This window comes from Lutra lutra, chromosome 14 (assembly GCF_902655055.1).
Source record: "Lutra lutra chromosome 14, mLutLut1.2, whole genome shotgun sequence".
NCBI classification, from domain to species: domain Eukaryota; kingdom Metazoa; phylum Chordata; class Mammalia; order Carnivora; family Mustelidae; genus Lutra; species Lutra lutra.
In genome coordinates, this window is record NC_062291.1 from 36,237,279 (window position 1) to 36,259,969 (window position 22,691).

General features: G+C 35.0%; 1 protein-coding gene across 3 annotated transcripts in view; it reads left to right on the forward strand.

The window, feature by feature from the left end:
• Positions 1-22,691, forward strand: part of ADK (adenosine kinase) — a 534,854-nt gene that overhangs the window by 361,351 nt on the left and 150,812 nt on the right. For all 3 annotated transcript variants that reach the window (XM_047701923.1, XM_047701925.1, XM_047701924.1), the window contains one exon: positions 1,088-1,258. In XM_047701923.1, the coding sequence (XP_047557879.1) occupies positions 1,088-1,258 (171 nt within the window). The remainder of the gene's footprint in view (positions 1-1,087; positions 1,259-22,691) is intronic.

Genomic DNA, 22,691 nt, shown 5'->3' on the forward strand with positions numbered 1-22,691 from the left:
TGGGTTTTGCTCATTCTTTCTCTATCTGTTGATAGCATTGGGTACATTTAAATATCTTCTCAAAACTTTCCCTGTTGGATTTCTGTCATCACTTACTGTCCTCATTTGCCTTCCTCTTGTTCTCTACTTTATGTTTTTCTTTTCTGCTTTGACTGTTGTTGAATTATTGTTGTCCAAATTAACTTTTCTTTAAATTTTCATAAAAGGTTGTTATTCCTTTCTTTCAAAGAAATCTTCATTATCCATCATGTGTTCCCACCCCACCTAATCAACTCCTCACCTGCCACTCAAGACCTTTTGCATTCTTGACTTAACTGTCCTTTCCGACTTTAACTTCTTTTGCTCTTTGTGTACTCCTTCACTCTCTTGTGCACCATTCAAATCAATTTCCTATGTAAGCATCCATGTCCTTGCTTATACTTTTATCTAGAAGGCATAAATCTATTTTTAAAAGGCTTTTATTAACACTTTTAAGATATAGATAAAGAGCGTTTTAAAATACACCTTTCCTGACATAAAATTTTAATTAATATTTTTTATTATCACTGAATTATTTTCTCAGTATTTGAAAATTTCAACTCAGAATCTTTCTAAATTCATTTTAGGCATAAGTTAACAAGCTATGATTTTAATGAACTAATTTCATTTCTAAACTAATTTCACTTTTTAATAAATAGTATGTCCCTTTTAAGAATCCAAACTATTTATAAGAAGATAAAAAGATCCAATCTGACTTCATTACTATTTCCGTAATTTAAATGTAATTATTGTCTTAAATGAGACCTTTGAAATATTTTTTTCTTATGTGGATTCCCAGAATTCTTTCAGTGTTGAGTATACAAATCTAATATGAAATAAGTAATGTGTTATACTCTAGCATAATGGCACATACCAAGTATATTGTACTCATATGATAGATTTTTCTTCTAATCAAATGCTGCTGTTTTCTCCCTTGCATTTTATAATTGTATTTTAAAGTTTGTATTATATAGATGTTTGCATTTTTTATAGGTATCTTTTATTCCGACCAAGAATGACTCTGTGGAGATGGCATTTTTAATTTCCTCTCCTTTTTTTCTTTATCCAGGGCTTTTTTCTTACAGTTTCCCCAGAGTCGGTATTAAAAGTGGCTAAACATGCTTCTGAAAACAACAGAATTTTCACTTTGAATTTGTCTGCACCATTTATTAGTCAGTTCTACAAGGAATCATTGATGAAAGTTATGCCTTATATTGACATACTTTTTGGAAATGAGACGGTGAGTTACTTTTTTAAAAAAAAAAGTGGTCTTTTTCTGTTTTTTTTTTTTGGGTTGGGGGTTGTTTTTTTGGTTTATGTGTAAGTTTAGAGATAAAAACTGAAATATTTGCATAAATATAATTGAAAATTACAAAACAAAGCTGCCTCAGTTTGGACCTCTGATTCAATATTTTTCGTATTTCCTTCAGTATATACTACCTTTCTTTCAAATTAAAAAAAATTGGTTTTTTAAAATGTTAGATTATTGAGGTTTATAATTTGCATAAAGTAAAATTAACTCTTTTTAATGTACATTTCTGTGAGCTTTTGCAAATGCATGCCTGACATGTAGCCATGACTAGAATCAAGAAAAAAGTCATTTCTGTCACCCTTTTCAATCAACCTGTCACCTTATCCTTTCATATCAACTGATTTGTCTTCTGACCAGTTAAATGTTTTCCCCTGAAATTTTCATGGATTAATAAGGTAAGGGGCCTTTGGTCTAAAATTAATGTTTTATGAATTTAACTATAAAAAGTGTGAGCCTAAATTTTGAGTAGATATTGGTGTATTATAATTTGTATTAAATTTGTTTATTAATATGATTTTTGCTAATATTTGTATGCTGTATTTGAAGGTGATAAAATGGGGTTTGTTAAAACTTTCACAGCTTTTCATTTTTACCAAGATTATACTTTCTTTTATTCTAAATTAGTGGAAAGTAATTTTTTTGCTCACATAGTATTTATAGCTTCTGTTTAACCTGTAGACATTAAACATCCATGAAACAGAAAAAAAAAATACCTTCAGTATATCTTTTTGTGACTTTAGCAGTATCCCTTACTTTCATGATTCTTAGGGTCTTTATGTGTAAAGTGAACATGTTGTACTCTCCCAGAAGTCCATTTTGATTCAAATTATATCATTATAACACAGTTTGATTATGCTCACAGATTTTGTATCCAAATAAGATAACTGTGTTGTCTGAATAGAATAACATAAATTTAACCTCAACATAATTTATGAGATCACCTCTGTGATTTGTAGAAATAATATGGTATGAATATCTTCAAAGACACTTTGAAGGAAATGCTACATTCTTGATGATTTACAAACTGACATAATGGCAAGAAATAGTGGTAATGGCCTTGAACTACTGAGTATCTGCTAGAAGTCTCATTTGATTAAAATTTACATTTCACATTTCCTTTATTGCTGGTTTTATTTTCTGAAGGAAAAAGGAAGTAACTAGTAAAAGTGCTAATCTGACCTTTTAAAATAACATGAACGAATTGGTCATCAGTATGTTGTTCTAAGAATCCGTAGGAGAAGTTGATATTTGAACTCAGAGTTCTTTGTAGTCAGGAAATATCAAACAGCAATACTTAAATATATGCTCTGTACTTTAAAAAGACAAATTTGGGGGGCACCTGGGTGGCTCAGTCGTTAAGCGTCTGGCTTTGGCTCAGTTCATGATCCTGGGGTCCTGGGATCGAGCCCCCCATCAGGCTGCCTGTTCAGTGGGAAGCCTGCTTCTCCCTCTCCCACTCCCTCTGCTTGTGTTCCCTCTCGCTCTGTCAAATAAATAAGTAAAATCTTAAAAAAAAAAAAAAAAAGACAAATCTTTAAAACTTTTAAAAAGATAAGTATCATTCCAGAGAATGAGACTTTAGAATTAGAGATAACTTGAGAGAATTGAATACCATCAAAACTTCAGCTGTGACTTTATAATATCAAATGACCACAATTAGGAAGAAAATGGGGAGGAGTCTTAAAAACAAAACATTGCAGAACACACAGAAAATTCTCTAATTAGAGTTCACATTTGGGTGTGTGCATGGCTCAGTCTGTTAAGTATCTGACTCTTGGTTTCAGCTCAGGTCATGATCTCAGGTTTGTGAGATAGAGCCCAAATGGGGCACCACGCTCAGCACAGTCTGCTGGAGATTTTCCATCTCCCTCTGCCCCTCCCCCTACTTGTGTGTGCACGTGTGCTTTCTCTCAAGATAAATTTGAAAAATCTAAAAAAAAAAAAACTCACATCCACTAAACATGTGTAAAAAAAGGTGGAAAGCATGTATAGAACCAGAGAATAATTCTAGAAGTTTGGCATAGATTTAGAAGAATAGAAAAAAACAGAGGTACAGATTATTGGGTTTGCAGAAAATGCTGATGATATGAAAATGGTCTTCACTTAAAAAAACAAAAAAAAACAAAAAAAAAAAACTCCAAATGCTCAGCAAGAACAAGAAAAAAGAATTGGACTTGATCAATATTAAAAACTTTTGTGCATCAAAGGACACTATCAAAAAAGTAAAGCTTAAAGCCAGCAGAAGGAAGGAAATAATAAAGGTTAGAAGAGAAGTAAATGATATAGAAACTTAAAAAAAAAAAGAACAGCTCAGGAGCTGGTTCTTTGGAAAAAAATTAATAAAATTGATAAACCTCTAGTCAAGCTTATCAAAAAGGAGAGAGAAAGGACGTGAATAAAAAAATCACAAATGAGAAATAACAGCCAACACCACAGAAATACAAACAATTAGGATATGATGAAAAACTATATGCCAACAAATTGAACAACCTTAAAGAAGGGGATAAATTCTTAGAAACATATAAACTACCAAACTGAAACAGGAAGAAGTAGAAGACTTGAACAGACCCATAACAAGCAAGGAAACTGCATCAGTAATCAAAAAACTTCCAACAGGGGTGCCTGGATGGCTCAGTGGGTTAAAGCCTCTGCCTTCGGGATCAAGCCCCACATCAGGCCCTCTGCTCAGCAGGGAGCCTGCTTCCTCCTCTCTCTCTTTCTGCCTCTCTGCCTACTTGTGATCTTTGTCTGTCAAAAAATAAATAAATAAAATCTTAAAAAAAAAAAAATCTTCCAACAAACAAGTCCAGGACCAGATGGCTTCACAGGCAAATTTTACTAAACATTTAAAGAAAAGTTAAGGGGTGCCTGAGTGGCTCAGTGGTTAAGTGTCTGCATTTAGCTTGGCATGATCCCTGGGTCCTGGAATCGAGCCCCATTTAAGGCTCCCTGCTTGGTGGAGAGCCTGGTTTTCCCTCTGTCCCTTCCCCTGCTTGTTGTCTCATTCTCTCTCTCTCTCTGTCAAATAAATAAATAAAATCTTTAAAAAAAATAAAAGCTAATGAAAAATTAATACCTATTCTTCTCAAACTATTCAAAAAAGCAGAAAAGGAAGGAAAATTTCCAATTCATTCTATGAAGTGTTGAATCACTATATAATGCACACGTGAAACTAATATTACACTGTATGTTAAATGATGGGAATTTAAATAAAACTTTAAAAAATAATAAATTGAAAGGCCATGGAGTGGGTACCTGGGTGGCTCAGTAGGATAAGCAACTGCCTTCAGCTCAAGTCATGATCCCGGAGTCCCAGGATTGAGGCCCACATCGGGCTCCCAGCTCCACAGGGAGTCTGCTTCTCCCTCTGACCTTCTCCTCTCTCATGGTCTCTCAAATAAATTATTAAAATCTTTAAAAAAAGAAAGAAAGCCCACAGAGTGAGAGGAAGTATTTGCAAATGATGTATCTGATAAGGGATTAACATCCAGAATATATATCTCAATAAGGAAACAACCCAGTTCATAAATTGTCAAAGGACTTCGATAAACATTTCTCCAAAGAAGATATATAATTGGCTAATAAGCACATGAAAAGATGCTTACCATCACTAATCATTACTGAAATGCATTTAAAAACCAAAATGAGATACCACTTGATACACCTTAGGATGGTGGTTTTTAAAAATTTAGAGGGGAAAAAAAGTATTGCCAAGGAGGTTGTGAAATTGAAACCCTTTTGCATTGGTGATTGGAAGGTAAAATGGTGCTGCTGCTGTGGAAAACAATTTGGTGGTTCCTCAAAATGTCAAACAATTATTACCATATCATCCAGCGGTTCTCCTAATTGGTATATATCCAGAAGTCCTGAAAGCAGGGACTCAAATACTTGTACGCCAATATTTATGGCAGCATTATTTCCAATAGCCAAATGAATAGATAAAATTTGGTACGTACGTAAAATGAAATATTATTCAGCCTTAAAAAGAAATGAAGCCCTGATACATAATACAAGATGAATAAATTTTGCAAATATTACGTTAAGTGAAATAAGCCATACACAACTTCTGGATTTTCCTATAAGGACTCCACTTACATGAGGTGCCCAGAATAGTTAAATTCATAGAGACAGACAGTCGAATAATGGTTACTAGGCCCTGCAGGAAAGAGGGAATTGGCAGTTATGCTTAATGGGTACAAAGCTTCTATTTGGGATAACAAAAAAAGTCTGGAAATGGATAATGGTGATGTTGCACAACATTATGAATGTAGTTAATGTCACTGAATTGAACACTTAAAATGGTAAAATTTTGTCTTATATATATTTTGCCACATTGTTGAAATGATTGATTCTACAAACCAGTAAAGTTAGACTAGAACTTATAGAATAGTAAAGATATTATGCTATTATAATCTATATATAGTATAGATAATTAAAGAAATCGTTTTTCCCCACCTAGAAGAGAAAGATATAAAATTATAAGCTACAAGTCACGTCAGGATAGCTTTTTACTTTGTTGGTGTAATTAGTATTCATTTGAATTTGTTTCAGTAGATATGTAGTACCTATTATGGCAGACCAGTAAACAATGGATGTATAGTATATTTGAGACCATCTGTCATGATATGGATTATAGGATAATAAATATTAGATACAGGGCAGTTAGATGTATTTGGTATTTTGTTGAACCAGTCTCAAAATTTCTGCTGATAATTAAATAGTTTTCTAGTGCTATGCTTCAGTGTTTACTCTGAACTTTGCTCAGCTATCAGTGATTCAGATAAAGCTGTATTTGCAGATAATGCAAATGCAGAGAACGCAAATAATTCAATACTTTAACAAATATCAAGTAAGTTGATGTCAAAATGAGACTTTTGAAACTTTAATAGGCTGGAAATATCAGTTGAGTGGTGAAATTTAATAAGGATAAATGTAAATGATTGCATATTGAATATAAAAAGCAACTGTGGCATTGTTTTCTTTAATATCATCTCTCATTGTTCTCCTTGAATACTTTAGTAATCATCAACTATCTTTAGGTCCATGAGAAGAAGGGACTTTTATTTCTAAAACGCAATGGAGGGATGCCTGGGTGGCTCAGTTGGTTAAGCCACTGCCTTCGGCTCAGGTCATGATCCCAGGGTCCTGGGATCAAGTCCCACATCGGGCTCCTTGCTCAGCGGGGAGCCTGCTTCTCTCTCTGCATGCTTGTGCTCGCTCTCTCTCTCTCTCTCTCTGACAAATACATAAATAAATAAAATCTTTTTTTTTAAGATTTTATTTATTTATTTGACAGACAGAGATCACAAGTAGGCAGGGAGGCAGGCAGAGAGAGAGAGGTGGAAGCAGGCTCCCCGCCAAGCAGAGAGCCCTATGTGGGGCTCGATCCCAGGACTCTGGGATCATGACCTGAGCCGAAGGCAGAGGCTCCAATCCACTGAGCCACCCAGGCGCCCCAATAAATAAATAAAATCTTAAAATGCAATGAAGTGTAAAATATATTCCTCAGAGAAAACATATATGATGGTTTTATGTTTCTTTCTGCCCCTCACCCCCCAAACAAAAATCAAATCTGTGCTTATTGGGGCACCTGGTTGGCTCCATCCATTAAGCATCTGCCTTTGGCTCATGTCATGATCCCAGGTCCTGGAATCTCTCCCTTTGTCAGGCCACAGCACAAAGAGGGAGACCCTCTTGGTAGTCTTTTTTTAAGATTTTATTTATTTGACAGGGAGAGAGAGAGAGAAATCACAAGTAGGCAGAGAGGCAGGCAGAGAAAGAGGGGGAAGCAGGCTCCCCGCCAAGCAGAGAGCCTGATGCGGGGCTCGATCTCAGGACCCTGAGATCATGACCTGAGCCGAAGGCAGAGGCTTAACCCACTGAGCCACCCAGGCGCCCCTTGGTAGTCTTTTTTGAACTGAGGAGATGGGAGCTAAAAATTCAGGAAATCTAACAGCTGGACAGCTGGAGTTTGCAAGTCAGAGTACCAGAGAGAAAAGAGCTGCATAGACAGACAACACAGATTTGCAGAGTCCCACCCAAATCTTCAGCTGAGAACTAATCAGTGCATATTTGTCAGGAAACTAGTGAAGGCTGAGAACCACCTGAAAAGATTAGAGGGACTAATCTTCAGAGTGCATGTGGAACCTGTAATCATTCTTGTTCTGTGAGCCAGAGTGAATAACCTCATAATTCACGGGGCTCCAGATAGAGTACTCAGAACGCTAATGGGGCAAATTAGACTAGAGTAGAAGATACTGTGGTTCTTCTCCTAACGATGTTATTCCAGTATAATTGACAGCCTGTATGTAATGGATAAATTCCTTGAAAAACATACAGTACCAAAGCACACTCAAGAAGAAATAGAAATAGGGCTATTCAGGTTACCTATTAAAGAAATTGAATTTTTACTTAAAACCTTTCCCACAAAGGAAGTCCAAGCACCAGATTGCTGCTGTGTTGAATTCTGGCACAAATTTAAGGAAGAAATAGTAACAGTTCAATACAAACTATCCCAAACTATTGAAGAAGAAGTAGTACCAAAAATCAAACAAAGAATTAAAAAGCTACAGACTAATATCCCTTATAAAAATAAATGCAAAAATTCTTAAGATAATTTTAGCAAATCAAACACAACAATATATGGAAAGGATAATCACCATGACCAGGAATGCAGAAATCAATCAATATAATCCACCTTAATAAAACTAAGAAAACATAATCTTCTGAATAGAGACAGATTTGATGAAATCCAGCATCCTCTCCTGATAAAAGCCTTCAAAATAGTAATAGAAAACTTCTTCAATCCAACAAAGGACATTCACAAATAATATACAGCTAACATCATACTTAGTGATGAAAGACTGAATATTTTCCTTATAAGAGAAACAAAACAAAACTCTCCAATTCTATTCAACATTGCGCAGTGCCAGTAAGGCATAAAAAAATCCAGATTAGAATGGAAGAAGTAAAATTATGTTATCAAACACCATTGTGGTTTTTTTTTAATTCTATAAAATCTGCAGAAAGCTATTACAACTAAGGGAGTTTAGCAAGGTTGTGGGATACAAGATAAACATACAAAAACCAATTTTACTTTTATATATTAACAGCAAACACTAAGAAATTGATATTTAAAAATACTATTTCTGGGATGCCTGGGGGCTCAGTCAGTCAAGCGTCCAGCTCTTGATTTCAACTCAGGTCATGATCTCAGGGTCATGGAATAGAGTCCTGCATCAGGCTCTGTGCTCAGCAGGTAGTCTGCTTGGAATTTTCTGTCTCCCTGAGAGAAATAAATAAATAACAATCAATTAATTAATTAATTTTTATGATACTGTTTCTGATACCAGGGCTCCTGGCTGACTCAGTTGGAGGAGCATGTTACTCTTGATCTCAGGGTTGTGAGTTCAAGCCCCACATGGGTGTAGAGATTATTTAAATAAAACTAAAAAATAAATAAAAAATAAAAATATTATTTCTGATATCATAAAAATGTATGACTTTGGAATAAATCTGAGAAAAGATGTGCAAAGTGTATGTATACTAAACACTACAAAACCTGTTGAGAAAGCAAATGAAGAATTAAATGGAAAGAAATAGCATGTTCATGGATTTTAAGACTGTTGTTAAGTGTCAGTTCTCAAATTGGTGTATGTACATAATTTAATCAAAATCCCAGCAGTTTTTTTTTCAGTAGAAGTCATCAAACTTATTCTAAAATTCATATGGAAAAGTCCTGGACTAGACTAGACCAGCCAGGCCAACTTTGAAAGAAAAAAAAAAAAATCAGAGGACCTTTACTACTACATGATTTCAAGACTTAATATAAAGCTATACAATGTGTCATGAGCCTAAAGATAGACAAATAGATCATGTAACGAAAGGGATAGTCCATAAATAGACCCATAATTGAGTTTTCAAGAAAGTTTCAGAGGTCATTCCATGGGGAATAGTTTTTTGTTGTTGTTTTTTTTTTTTTTAAGATTTTATTTATTTAACAGAGAGCAGCACAGCGAGAGAGGGAATACAAACAGAGGGAGTGGGAGAAGCAGGCTTCCTGATGAGTAAGGAGCCCAATATGGGGCTCGGTCCCAGGACCCTGGGGTCATGACTTGAGCCGAAGGCAGACACTTAACCGACTAAGCCACCCAGGTGCCCGAATAGTCCTTTTAACAAATCATGCTTTTTTGAATATCCATATCCAAAAAAGCAAACTTCAGCCCATACAACTGTATAGTTCTTTGAGTGTCCAAAATTAAAAAGTGTGACCCTGGCAAATATTGGCAAAGTATAGAGTTAGAACTGTCATATCCTGGTGAGAAAACAATATAGTACAAATGCTTTGAAAATAGTTCTCCAGTTTCTTAGAAAGTTATATATACAACCACCATATGACCTTGCTATTCCCTTGTAGGTGTTTACCCAAGAGAAATGAACGCGTATGTTCATACAAAGACATACACAAATGCTCATAGCAGTTTTAATTGTAATATCCAATGTCTGGAAAGAATCCAAATGTCCATCAACTGGTGACTGGATAAACAAATTGTTAGGTATCCATACAGTAGAATACTACTCAACTATAAAAGAAGTGAACTATTTATACATACACCTACATAGATGAATCTTGGAATATATATGCTGAGTGAAAGATGAGATGCCAGGCAATAGTTCACTCTGTTTGATTCTACTTAAATTCTAGAAAATTGAAACTAATCTGTAGTGACAGAGTAGATCCATGGTTGCCTAGGGATAGATATGTACTGTAAGGCAATGATCACACAAACAGACGTTAGGAAAATGTTGGAAGTAATGGATATGTTCCTTACCTTGATTGTGGTTATGGTTTCAGGACTTGATCCATGTGTCAACACCTATCTACTTATTCACTTTGAATTTGTGCAGATTATAATATGATAATTATGTCTCAAAAATTATATCAGAATTTTTAAAAAATATATACTGTGTGGTTCTATTTATAGAAATTTAAAAGTAGTAAAAATTAATCAAGTCACTCACATAATAAGTTCCAAAGAATCAATGTCAAAATGAATTAAGTACCAATTAATTTTTTTATTGACCCTGTATCAAATTTGTTATTTCTATGAAAAATTTCCTTGTATTTCAATGGTATTATCAAGCCAAAGGAGAAGTGATAGTCTTGAGTTTTGTTTTAATCTCATAGACTATTAAAACTTATCATACCCCACCACTGAGTAATGCTTTAAAGTTACAAATGTTTTCCACAAAAACCATCATTTAGGGGCACCTGAGTGGCTCAGTGGGTTAAGTACCTGCCCTCAGCTTGGGTCATGATCCCAGGGGCCCTGGGAGCAAGTTGAGCCCAGCGTCAGGCTCCCTGCTCAGTGGGGAGTCTCCCTTTCGCCCACCCCAGTCTGCGCTCTTGCACACTCATGTTCTCTCTCTCTCTCTCAAGTAAATAAATAAAATCATAAAAAAATTATTTAATATACACAATCTGTGGCTAATTTTCTAATGCATTTAAAGTTTCAGCTTTACTTGTAGAAGGTACTCAGTGTATGTTAGGTGGTACTGATAGTGTTGTTAGGAATGCTGATCTTATTCCTCCATTTAATTAAGTTTTACCTAACTAGCTTGCTTAGATAACATGCACACATCATTCCCTTGGTAAAACATAACGAGTAGTTACAGGTAAATGAGGGAGAACTCGTGGGTATTAGGCTATTCTTTGGTAGACCACCTTCTCTTCCCACAATGTTCTTTGTTTACAAAAAGTCAATTTATTTGCCCGTAAACATTTTTAATGCAGCTTGTCTTCATTATTATTTAGTTATTATATAATCTGATAAAATGTGAGTACAAATGAAATGAGGACTTGCTTAATGAGTTAAATCAGGGTACAAAATTCAATAAATTGCTTTAAAAAGTTGCTCTTGAATTAGACAATGGCATGAAAATTATAAAATATTAAAAGAAGCAAAAAGCTGTAAATACGTACCACTTGGGAGTAGCTTTATAAATATCTACAAATTTTCACTCTGGTTTGAAGAAACTTAAACTGGAAATCAGAAACTACGAATTACGGGTTTGGTTCTATAAGAAAGATTATAGAATATCAGTTAGCAGATACACATGCAAAGTTTTAACCCTACTTTAAATATTAGCAAATGATATATATTTATAAATAAATAAAATATATAAATTTTTCCTTATTTTAACCAACTTGTTGATTTATTAGTCAACTACTATTCCTTTAATTTCCTGATGTGTAAAGTAAGGGGATTATATAAAAATACTAAATGATTCTTAATTTTTTCCTTAGAACTTAAAATGTTTTTTTAAAAACCTAAGGATTCATTTTCTCACATATTCTAATATTCAGTAACACTGACCAGTTTTATTCTAAATCAGCAAAGCCCTTGTTCTGAAACCTAAAATAAAATGCCTACCATATTTAATTTTAGGTAACTATTCTTTTTTCATTGTTAATGTTACAGGCTCAACTGTAGTAACTTTTAAGCTACTTTTTTCCCATGTCTCATCCTATTTCTTTTATCTGATTTGTGCAAGGAAAATGATGTTCTTCTCCAGGGAATGTCTGAAAATATTTGGTTAGGCAATCCAGACACAAAGTAGAAATGTCCACAGGAATCCGTTGCTGCATTAACATGCTAAAAACAAAGTATAGTTATTAAGTGATAAAATTTACTTTTTTCTTTCTTTTCTTTCATTGTGGTAAAAAGCACACAACAGAAAATTTACCATTTTTAAGTGTACAATTCAGTAGCATTAAATACACCCACACTGTTGTGCAACCAGCATCACTATCCATTTTCTGAACCTTTCATCATCCCAAGCAGAAGCTCTGTACATATTAAACAACTCCCCACATATCTGATAACCACTATTATATTATCTCTAAATTTGCCTATTCTAGGTTCCTCTTTTAAGTAGGATCATACAACAGTTATGTTTTTGTTATTTCACCTTTACTTAATGTTTTCCGTGTTTATCCATAGAACATGTATCAGACTTTTGTCTTTGTTTATTCAGTCATCTGTTAATAGACATTCCGTTTATTTTTGCCTTTTGGTTTTTGTGAATCATGCTGCTGTGAACACTGCTGTACAAGCATGTGTTCGAGTACCTGCTTTCAGGACTTTTAGGTATTTACCTAGAAGTGGAATTGGCAGATTGTATGATCGTAATTCTGTGTTTAACTTTTTGAGGAACCACCAAATTCTTTTCCACCACAGCTGCCCCATTTCCATTCCCACCAGCAAAGCATAGTAGTTCCAGTTTTTCTGTATCCTTCCTAACAGAATTTTCCCCTTTTTTTGACAGTAGCCATCCTAATGAATGTGAAGTAACATCTCTTTGTGATTTTGATTTGCGTGGTTTACTTTTTTTTTTTTTAAGATTTTATTTATTTATTTGACAGATAGAGATCACAAGTAGGCAGAGAGGCAGGCAGAGAGAGAGAGAGGAGGAAGCAGGCTTCCTGCTGAGCAGAGAGCCCGATGCTGGGCTCGATCTCAGGACACTGGGACCATGACCCGAGCCGAAGGCAGAGGCTTTAACCCCCTGAGCCACCCAGGCGCCCCTGCGTGGTTTACTTTTAACTGACATTCAGAAAGGCATAGAAACAAATTTCTCTTTACCTCAAAATGTTTTGGTGCCCTGTTATGCTGCATTTTGTACTTTTAAACAGCATGCCTGAATTTAACAATTTCTTGTTAAGGTAGTTTTGAAATTACTCTAGTATAGAACTTCATTAAATGTGATATTGTATTTTTCTTTTATTTTTTGACATTGTCAAAGTTTAAAATATTTCCCTTCAGCAACAGACATTTGTTAGCTGGAACCACGTGTAATCAGCTTAATAAAGAACTTTCTACATGCAGGTAATTATATCCATTGATGCCTGCTAATGCAAGCTGCTTTGTAGTCATTATCTAGCAATACATGACTAAAGAACTTGATTATTCTTGTTTTTCATTTTTATTAAATTAAGAAGTTTTTTTTGAATAGTGTCATTTTGCAAATGGTTCTTAAGAGTAATACCTTTCAAGGCTCCATAATCACTAGATAATTAACCTGCCAGGATTAAGTACACTCAACTTTGCCTCAGGATGCTTAACTCTCAAATAAGGTCAATTATCTCATGATAATAACTGCTTTGTCAAAAATTACCACTTAATTCCACTGTGAAACGTCCCGTCACCCATACAATGCACTTTAAGATAGTTTAAATAATAAAATACAGCTTGAAAATCGGGCAGAAGAATTCAGTTTAATTATTTGAGACAGATTAAGAATGATAACATTTTAGATAAAACTCACTCTCATATACCTAGTATTTTGAGCCTCACAGATGATTTCTATTTATAAAGATTATATATTACTCTGCTTCATCAGTCCTTTTGCTGGCAATTTTCCCATTTTATTTATACATTATCTTGCTGGGAAGTCCATTTTAAACCTCTTGACCCTACATAGGATTCGCCATATTAAAAATGTCTAATATAGACCAGGAAAACTAAAATTACTCTTTCCTAAGTGATGATTTGACTTTAAAAAAAAAATGTATCTATTTTATCAAAGAATGAGTCACTAAACAGTGATCATAATTCTGCAGTTTGTTGATGTGGTTGTGGTGTTGTTGAGTAGCTCTTCAATCTCCTTAGGACAGTGATACGCAACCAAAACAGGAACTCTACTTTGGAAGAATGTGTCAGGACATTTTGAAAGAAATGTAAAATTGGCTTTAGGTATTTGAGCCCATGTTTTCTAAACCTGACTAATGACTGTGTCTCCTTATAAGTAAACTCTTAAAATATTTTTACCGAACCAGATGGAATAGGTTAGATTTTTCTGTTCTGTTTACCCATCTGGTGGGTGGTGTAGGGATTTTGTTGGTATTTATTGTTTACATTGTTAAATCAATTTTAATCTAATAGCCATTGATTCTTCTTTAAGTGACAACAGATAATAATTTAAAAGCAACAATAGTGCTTTTAATTGTAATTACCTTTGATAAACTCTTTTTTATCTTAAGTATTTTGTCAGTTTGGGTACATCTGTAAAATAGAAGATATTTGCTACTTCAATATGAAAATCTATGTAAATGTATAAACTATGTGTGCCAAATATGATAAGTGCTACACATGAATGCATCTTCACTCAGATAATTTCTTTGGTTAGGAAAATTTCTGTTCTTTGTAAAGTTATTATTTTTAATTTTTGGAAGTTCTTTGTCTCTCAAGTTTATTTATATTTTATTCTAAGAGAATTTCTTTTTTTTAATTTTTATATCTTTTTGTCAAATCTAAGTCCTTAAGACACATGATTTTCAAACATTTGCAGAGAGCCAGCCTCTCACCAGATCCATATTCTGACAATAGAAGAAATGGTCTTTTTTTTCCTTGTTTCGAGGTATTCCCATCATGAATGTGGGTAATCTAAAATGTTAATGTTAATGCTACCCTTTTAGGTATACAGAAGTGCCTTGTTTCTTCCACGGAAAAGTGGAAGTCACCTTCCTGAGACTGTTCATACAGATCATTCCATTCCTCTTTTTTTGCTGAAAGCAGTGAGAGGAGCCTTTGATATAGACAAAATCCACGGTTGTTACAAGATCAGTCAAGGCAGGTAGAAAGAGATGTTTTCAGAGAAGATACATAACCCCTTCAAAAAAATAAATAAAAACTTATGGTGTTCTTATAAAATTCTGACATATTTATATCTCCTGCTGAGGATAATGAAATTTCAATTAAGACAGGACTGTGCATCATAAGATCACTGTTTAGTTCCTGGATTTAACTTTCTCCTTAGGGTCTTTCTGATATATTTTCCTGGTCTGGGGAAAGAAGGATTCACTGTAGCACAAGGGGGATTCCTAATGTCAGTAGCATGTTGTAAAGATATGCTATTGGAAGGATTCAGAAAGAGCCAAAGGCTTTGTACCTATGTGATTTACATCTCTCTTCCTTTCTATCTACTTAACTCTTTTTCTCCTTTTCTCTTCTGATCCCCACCAGTATACCCTTCTTTCTTACTCCCTTTCTCTCTGTCCCCTTGCCAACTCCATTGCCTCTCCAAAGAGGACGGTTTTTAGTCATTCCCAGACTACCGTCCATTATTGGTTTAAAAAAAAACCCAGTAATCTGAAATAGCTTAAATTGCTTTTGGAGATAATCATATTTTATCTAATGCCATACATACCATGTTACTCAGTATTTCAATTAGTCTTCTTGTATATTTGATTATTTTAGTTACTATATTAAAAATTTTTGACTATTATAATATCATCTGTCTAGTATGCCATGATTTAAAGGTAATGAGTAAATATTGAAAATTCTTATTTAATTCATTCTTAAATGTCTTATTAAAATTATTAAATGAAATTGACTTATCCTTATACATAAAAACTAAATTTATATGACATTTGAAGGAACCCTGGACTTTAATCAGAAAATCTGGTTTTGGATTCAGCTTAACTTTTTTCTGTGCCTTTGCTCTTTGATGTTAGGAGGATAATTAGCAAAATTTAAATAAGTTCTGTAAGTTAGTAATAGTATTTTATCAACAGTCATTTCTGAACTTTGATGATTCTACAGTAGTTATATAAAATGTTCGTATTTGGAAAATTCCTACTGTCCTTTTTCTGATTCAGACCCAACCTAGAATCCTAGATTGCTTTTAACGTTTCCTTGGTCTCTTTAATCTAGAACACCCCTTGGTTTTTCTTTGTCTTTTGTGACCATGACACTCTTTTTTTTTTTTTTTTTTTTTTTTTTTTACCATGACACTTTTGAAGAGTACTGGCCAGTTATTTTATAGAATGTCCTTAAATGTAGGATTGACTAATATTTCCTCTAACTAATGCTTTTTTGGCAAGAATATCTCAGAAATGTTGTTGTGTCTTTTTTCATACTGTATATCAAAATTTCTACATTTCTCATTACTGGTCACATTAATTTTGATCACTTGGTTAAGGAGATGTTGACCCAGTTTATGTACTTTAAGGTTATTTTTCCTTTTGTAATTTAATAAGTATCCTACTGGAAAATACAAAAGGGTATGTAAATATTTTGTTCTTTCATTATATTTTACCCACTACTTTTAGCATCTGATGATTCTTGCCTCTAGTAATCATTGTGGTATTGCCAAATCATGATTTTTTTTGTGTGTGTAAGGTGATTTTTCTGTGCTGTACCTTCTCCCCCAGTTATTAATTTCTTAACTTACAATTTAGGGATATTTATTTTATTCTATGGGTTATAATCCATTGCAGTCATTGTATTGTTCCTCCAGTTGTCCGGATTTGGGCACTGGGAGCTTCTTCATGTTGGCTCCTCTGTTCTTTTGATGTACCCTCATTAATTTTTGAGCACTTTACTTTCTTGTACCACAATTCATTCCAAGTTCATCTTGTATTTTCTTTGTCTCAGCTCTGGAATCATCCGTTTCTTTGTAGAGTCCTGGTTCCTTGGAGACTGATTTATTAGCAACTGACATTAAGAAACCAAGAGCTGGAAACTAGATGTGCTCAGTGCTACTGGTTGGTTATCTTTAATTCTGGGTCCTCTCAACAAACAGATCTAAGAAATACGTATATACGAATATACACATCTGTATCTATCCGCCTGTCTGTAGCTCTATTTATGTTACAAAACATGAATATAAGAAATAGCACAGAAGATCATGGGGGAAGGGAGGAAAAGCTGAATGGGAAGAAATCAGAGAGGGAAACAAACCATGAAAGAATCTTGACTCCTGGGCATGTGATATGATGAGCACTGGATGTTATATGCAACTAATGAGTCATTGAACACTACACCAAAAACTAATGATATGTTCGCTAATTGAATTTAAATTTAAAAAAAAAAAGGAAAAAAATGACACCATAATAATACCTCAGATTGGGGCACCTGGGTGGCTCAGTGGGTTAAAGCCTCTACCTTCAGCTCAGGTCATGATCTCAGGGTCCTGGGATCAAGTCCCACATCCAGCTCTCTGCTCGGCAGGGAGCCTGCTTCTCCTGTCTCTCTGCCTACTTGTGATCTCTCTCTGTGTCAAGTAAATAAATAAAATATTTTTTAAAAAAATAAATAATAATAATAATACCTCAGATTGCAGTCCAACGGCACACAGGGTTAAAGCTAGCCTTCCTTCTTTCCTTATTTATATTTCCTTTCTTTGGCAGTAAGAAACCTGGCTTTCATTATCTACAGTTTAATGACTTATTTGCTCAGATCTAAAGTATATATAAAGTAGTTTCAGAATTGCAAAACTGCCCTTGGGAGAAGGTGAGTATATTTTTGCATGTAGAAGGGACACGAATTGTGGGCTAGAAGACAGACTGTGATAGGCAGTCTATCTCCTCTCCTTGCCTGTGGGGCTACGTAGAGTGACTTATAACAAAAAAGACATTGGCAAAAGTGATAATAGTCATTTCCAAAATTATGTTACAAAAGTACTGTGACTTCTGTCTCATTTTCCCTCTCTTGTTCTCACTCTTAGAACTCTCACTCTGGGGAAAGCAAGCTGCCATGTTTTGAGTAATTCTAAAAGCAGACTCACATAGCAAGGAGCTGATGTCCCCCGTCAGTAGTCAGGGAGGACTTGACAGCTACCAACAGCCATATGAATGAGGTTTGAAGCACATGCTCCCTTAAACTTGTGATGACTGCAGGCCTGGCCCATGCCATGGTGGAAGACTTTGGAAAGACTTTGATTAAGAGGCACCAAAGCTAAGCTAGCCCTGGATTCCTTATCTATAGAATCTGTGAGATAAGTGTTCGTTGTTTAAAGCCAGTAAGTTTTGGAGCAATTTCTCATGCAATAATAGATAACTAATACTTGCTGTGAAAGAGATTTATGAACTAGACCTCACTGTTTGTGTATAGCTCTTTTGTCTTTAGCTTTAGAATATATTAGTCAAAATACTTATTTTAGGTGACTTAGATTAGTTCTTTTTTTCTCCCAATCCCTCAGGGTGGTTATGATACTTAATTACAGTTAGGTTCATTTACTATTATTTGCATTCTATTAGGATTCCCCAAAATTCTGTAAATTTTTTTTAAGTATGTGAAACATTTATATGGTTTTAAACACCAGAATTGTACAAAAAACTTCCTCACTCCCGAGGACATTTCTCATCTCCTTCTTTCCTCCTTCTCTCAATCTTCCCACCTACTCTCTGCCCTGTGGGTAATCTCATTAGTTTCTGGCTTACATTCCTGTATTTCTTTTAGCATAAATTAGAAGGAACATGTGTATTTTCTTATTTTCTTATATCCCTTCTTTATTACATGAAATGTGGTGTACTGCAGGTTCTCTTTGCATTTAGCTCTTATTTGTTGTTGTTAATTACATCTTGGGAATTATTCTGTAACAGCTCAGAGAATCCGTCCTCACTTTTTTTAATAGCTGCTTTGTACTTCACTGTGTGAATGTACCAGAGTTTATTCAGTCGCTCTCTTGTATATGGGCATTTAGGTTGTTCCCAGTATTTTGCAGTTAAAAGCAATCTTTAATTGAATAACTTTATGCACTCATATTTTCATGTTATTAGAGGTGGGTTTTTGTTTTTTGTTTTTTTTTTTTTTTTCAGGGTAAATTCCTACAAGTGGGACTGCTGGGTCAAAGGATAAGTGTGTATGTGGTTCTCTTAGGTATTGCCAAATTGCTCTCCAAAAGAGTTATAACTATTTTCATTCCCACGGCAATGCATGTGAATGCCTATTTCTAATGGAGTTATTTTAATGTTTAGTTATCAGATGTTTATAAGACATTGCCATCTAATAAGAATTCATTAAAAGGGTAAAATATCTAGTCTTATTTCAATGGCTCAGTTGATAGAACATGTTATCTTTGATCTCAGAGTCATGAGTTCAAGTCCCATGTTGGGCAGAGAGCTTACTTAGAAAAATTTTTTTTAGTTGCTGCAAGAATTAAACAACTAACATGAGTTAGCCAGTTCATTTTAGCACAGTAAAAATAATTTAAGAAATAAAAAATTATATTCTTTAAGGTATAGACTTTAAAGACTCATTTCATTTTTGCTTGTTTATTTAAAAACATTAGATGAATATGAATAAATCCCCATTATATACTCTTTAGTTTTGTTTTCTGGCCCTTTATTTTTTATCTTAATCTCTTACTTCTCTCCCACAAGCTCCTCTTTCTCCTGCACTACATAACTTTCCAGAATGCAGGGTGGTCACTTTTGGCGTCATATCCTTTCATATGCCATTCCTTCTGTCTTAATCCTCATTCCTCTTCAATTGTATCTGGTAAACTTCTACTTAAACATTGAAATTCAGTTCATATACTCAAGTGCCTGGCAGGCTCAATCAGTAGAATATGGGACTCTTGATCTTGGGATTGTGAGTTGAAGCCCCACTCTGTGTGTAGAGATTACTTAAAAATAAAATCTTAAAAAAAAAAAAACAAAACAAAAAAACCTCAGTTCATATATTACCTCCTTCACACCTTTGCCCCTCCTTCTCTACCCCCTCCACCATTACTCACCTAGTCTTTTTTTATTTTATTTATTTTTTTTAAAGATTTTATTTATTTATTTGACAGACAGAGATCACAAGTAGGCAGAGAGGCAGGCAGAGAGAGAGGAGGAAGCAGGCTCCCCAACGAGCAGGGAGCCCGATGCGGGGCTCGATCCCAGGACCCTGGGATCATGACCTGAGCTGAAGGCAGAGGCTTTAACCCACTGAGCCACCCAGGCGCCCCACCTAGTCTTTTTTTAAATGTGATTCTGTAATATTTTGTGTGTCATTGTATGACTTACATTGTTTAGTAATGACATCTTAATGGGTTTTCTTTTACAGTAGAATGTGTTCCTTCACAGTACACTTTCATTCTTAATTAGAGTCCCATTGCCTAACATATATATAATTATTAAATATTTAATAAATGACTGAAAGAATTTTTTCCTTTGTAAGGAGAGTTTGAATCTTTACAAATTACAGAGAATAGTTATCTTTACAAAATTTATGCTCCTACTTAATCACTTCTTTTCCCTTTTTTTAAAGATTTTATTTATTTATTTATTTGACAGAGAGAGAGAGATCACAAGTAGGCAGAGAGGCAGGCGGGGGGGTATGGGGGGAAAGCAGGCTCCCTGCTGAGTAGAGAGCCCAATGCAGGCCTCCATCCCAGGACCCTGAGATCATGACCTGAGCCGCAGGCAGAGGCTTAACCCACTGAGACACCAAGGCACCCCCTTAATCACTACTTTGATCTGAAAGATCTAAAATTTTATCTTAAATCTGAATCTATCAAGCTAAATTTTATAACCACTTTATATTTGACAACATTTAAAATATTTTAGAATAAAATATTGACCCTTGCTTTGACAGTTTTATGTATTCTGTGTAACATAAAACTAAAACTATGCAAAATTAAAATTAACCTATAATTAAATAAACTTGAATGTTCTTTTCACTACTGATTCACACTTTTCTTTTCCCTTCATAAAATAGAACATTGTACATTACATGGGCTATTAGGTTGGCTCTTGAATTTGAATGGCAGCCCTAAAATTCATAACTCTTGGAACAGTGTGAAAAAATACTTTGTAGATATGTATCAAGTAAAACTGAAGAATACTGAGCCCTGTCATTTTTATATTTTAAGAATGCATACATTTTTCTTGCCCTCTAGGTACTAATCCTAGGCGACAATATGCGCAATGTATGCTTGTGTACTTTGCTTTTCCTTGATCATTACTTTTTAACCTTGGTTTTCTTCCCACAGCAATAGGGTGGGCTGCAATTCAATTCTAACAGTAACTACCCAGATTTGGCATCAGACTTATATAGGTTTAAGAGCTCAATTCTTCATAAGTCTGCCCCTACTTAAGATTCCAGCTGAACTTTGGCCACCTGCACTTCTGACCAACGTGGCTACAAGTTTAGGGATTCCCACAACTCTCTCAGGTTTAATAATTCACCCAAATGACTCATAGAATCCAAGAAGGCACTATACTTAAAATTACAGCTTTATTTTAAAGATACAACTCAGAAACAGCCAGATGCTGAGATGCATAGGGAAGGATCTGTGAGGATCTTAGAGTTTCTGTGGCTTCTCCCATTATACTCAAGGCATATCACCTTCCTATCACATCAGTGTGTTTGCCCACGAGGAGCCTCCACCAATCCTCAGTGTCCAGAATTTTTATTGTAGTTTCATTACATAGGTATGATTGATTACATCATTGGCCATATGATTAAACTCCGGTTCGCCCATATTTGGAGGATGAGGGGACCCGAAGTTCCAACCCAATCTTGAAGCTATGTAGGGACCCACAATGAGTCACTTCATAAGAAAGACACTCTTATCAGTTAGAAAATTTCCAGGGTTGGTTTTTTTTTTTTTATTAAGATTTTATTTATTCATTTGACACAGAGAAAGAGAGAGATCACAAGAAGGGGGCAGTGGCAGAGAGAGAGGGAAAAGCAGGCTTCCAGATGAGCAGGGAGCCTGATTTGGGGTTCCATCCCAGGATCCTGGGATCATGACCTGAGCCAAAGGCAGATGCTTAACTGACTGAGCCACCCAGGCACCCTCATCAATTTTTTATGAATGTTCAGTAATTGATCAGTTGTGTACAACACCCAGTACTCATCACATCACATGTCCTCCCTAATTCCCATCACCCAGTTACCCCATCCCCCCACCCACTTCCCTTTTTGCAACCCTGTTTGTTTCACAGAGTTAAAACTCTCTCATGGTTTGTCTCCCTCTTTGATTTCTTCCCATTCAGTTTTCCCTCTTGTCCCTATGATCCTCTGTACTTTTCCTTATATTCCACATGTGAGTGAAACCATATGATAATTATCTTTCTCTGATTAAGTTATTTCAGATAGCATAATACCCTCCAGTTCCATCCACATTGATGTAAATGGTAAGATTTTATCCTTTCTGATAGCTGAGTAATACTCCATTGTATATATGAACCACATCTTCCTTATCCATTCATCCGTTGAAAGACATCTTGGCTCCTTCCACAGTTTGGCTGTTGTGAATATTACTTCTGCGAACATTGGAGTGCATGTGCCCCTTTCCACTACATCTGTATCTTTGGGGGTAAATGCCCAGTCATGCAATCGCTGAGTCATAGGGTAGGGCTATTTTTCACTTCCAAGGAACCTCCATACTGTTTTTCAGGTAGTTCTGTTTTTAAGTTTTTGAGGAGCCTCTATACTGTTTTCCAGAGTGGCTGTACCAGCTTGCATTTCCACCAACAGTGTAAAGGGGTTCACCTTAAAATTTGTATGGAACCAGAGAAGGCCCCAACTAGCCAAGGGAATGTCGAAAAATAAAACCAAAGCTGGGGGCATTACAATGCCTG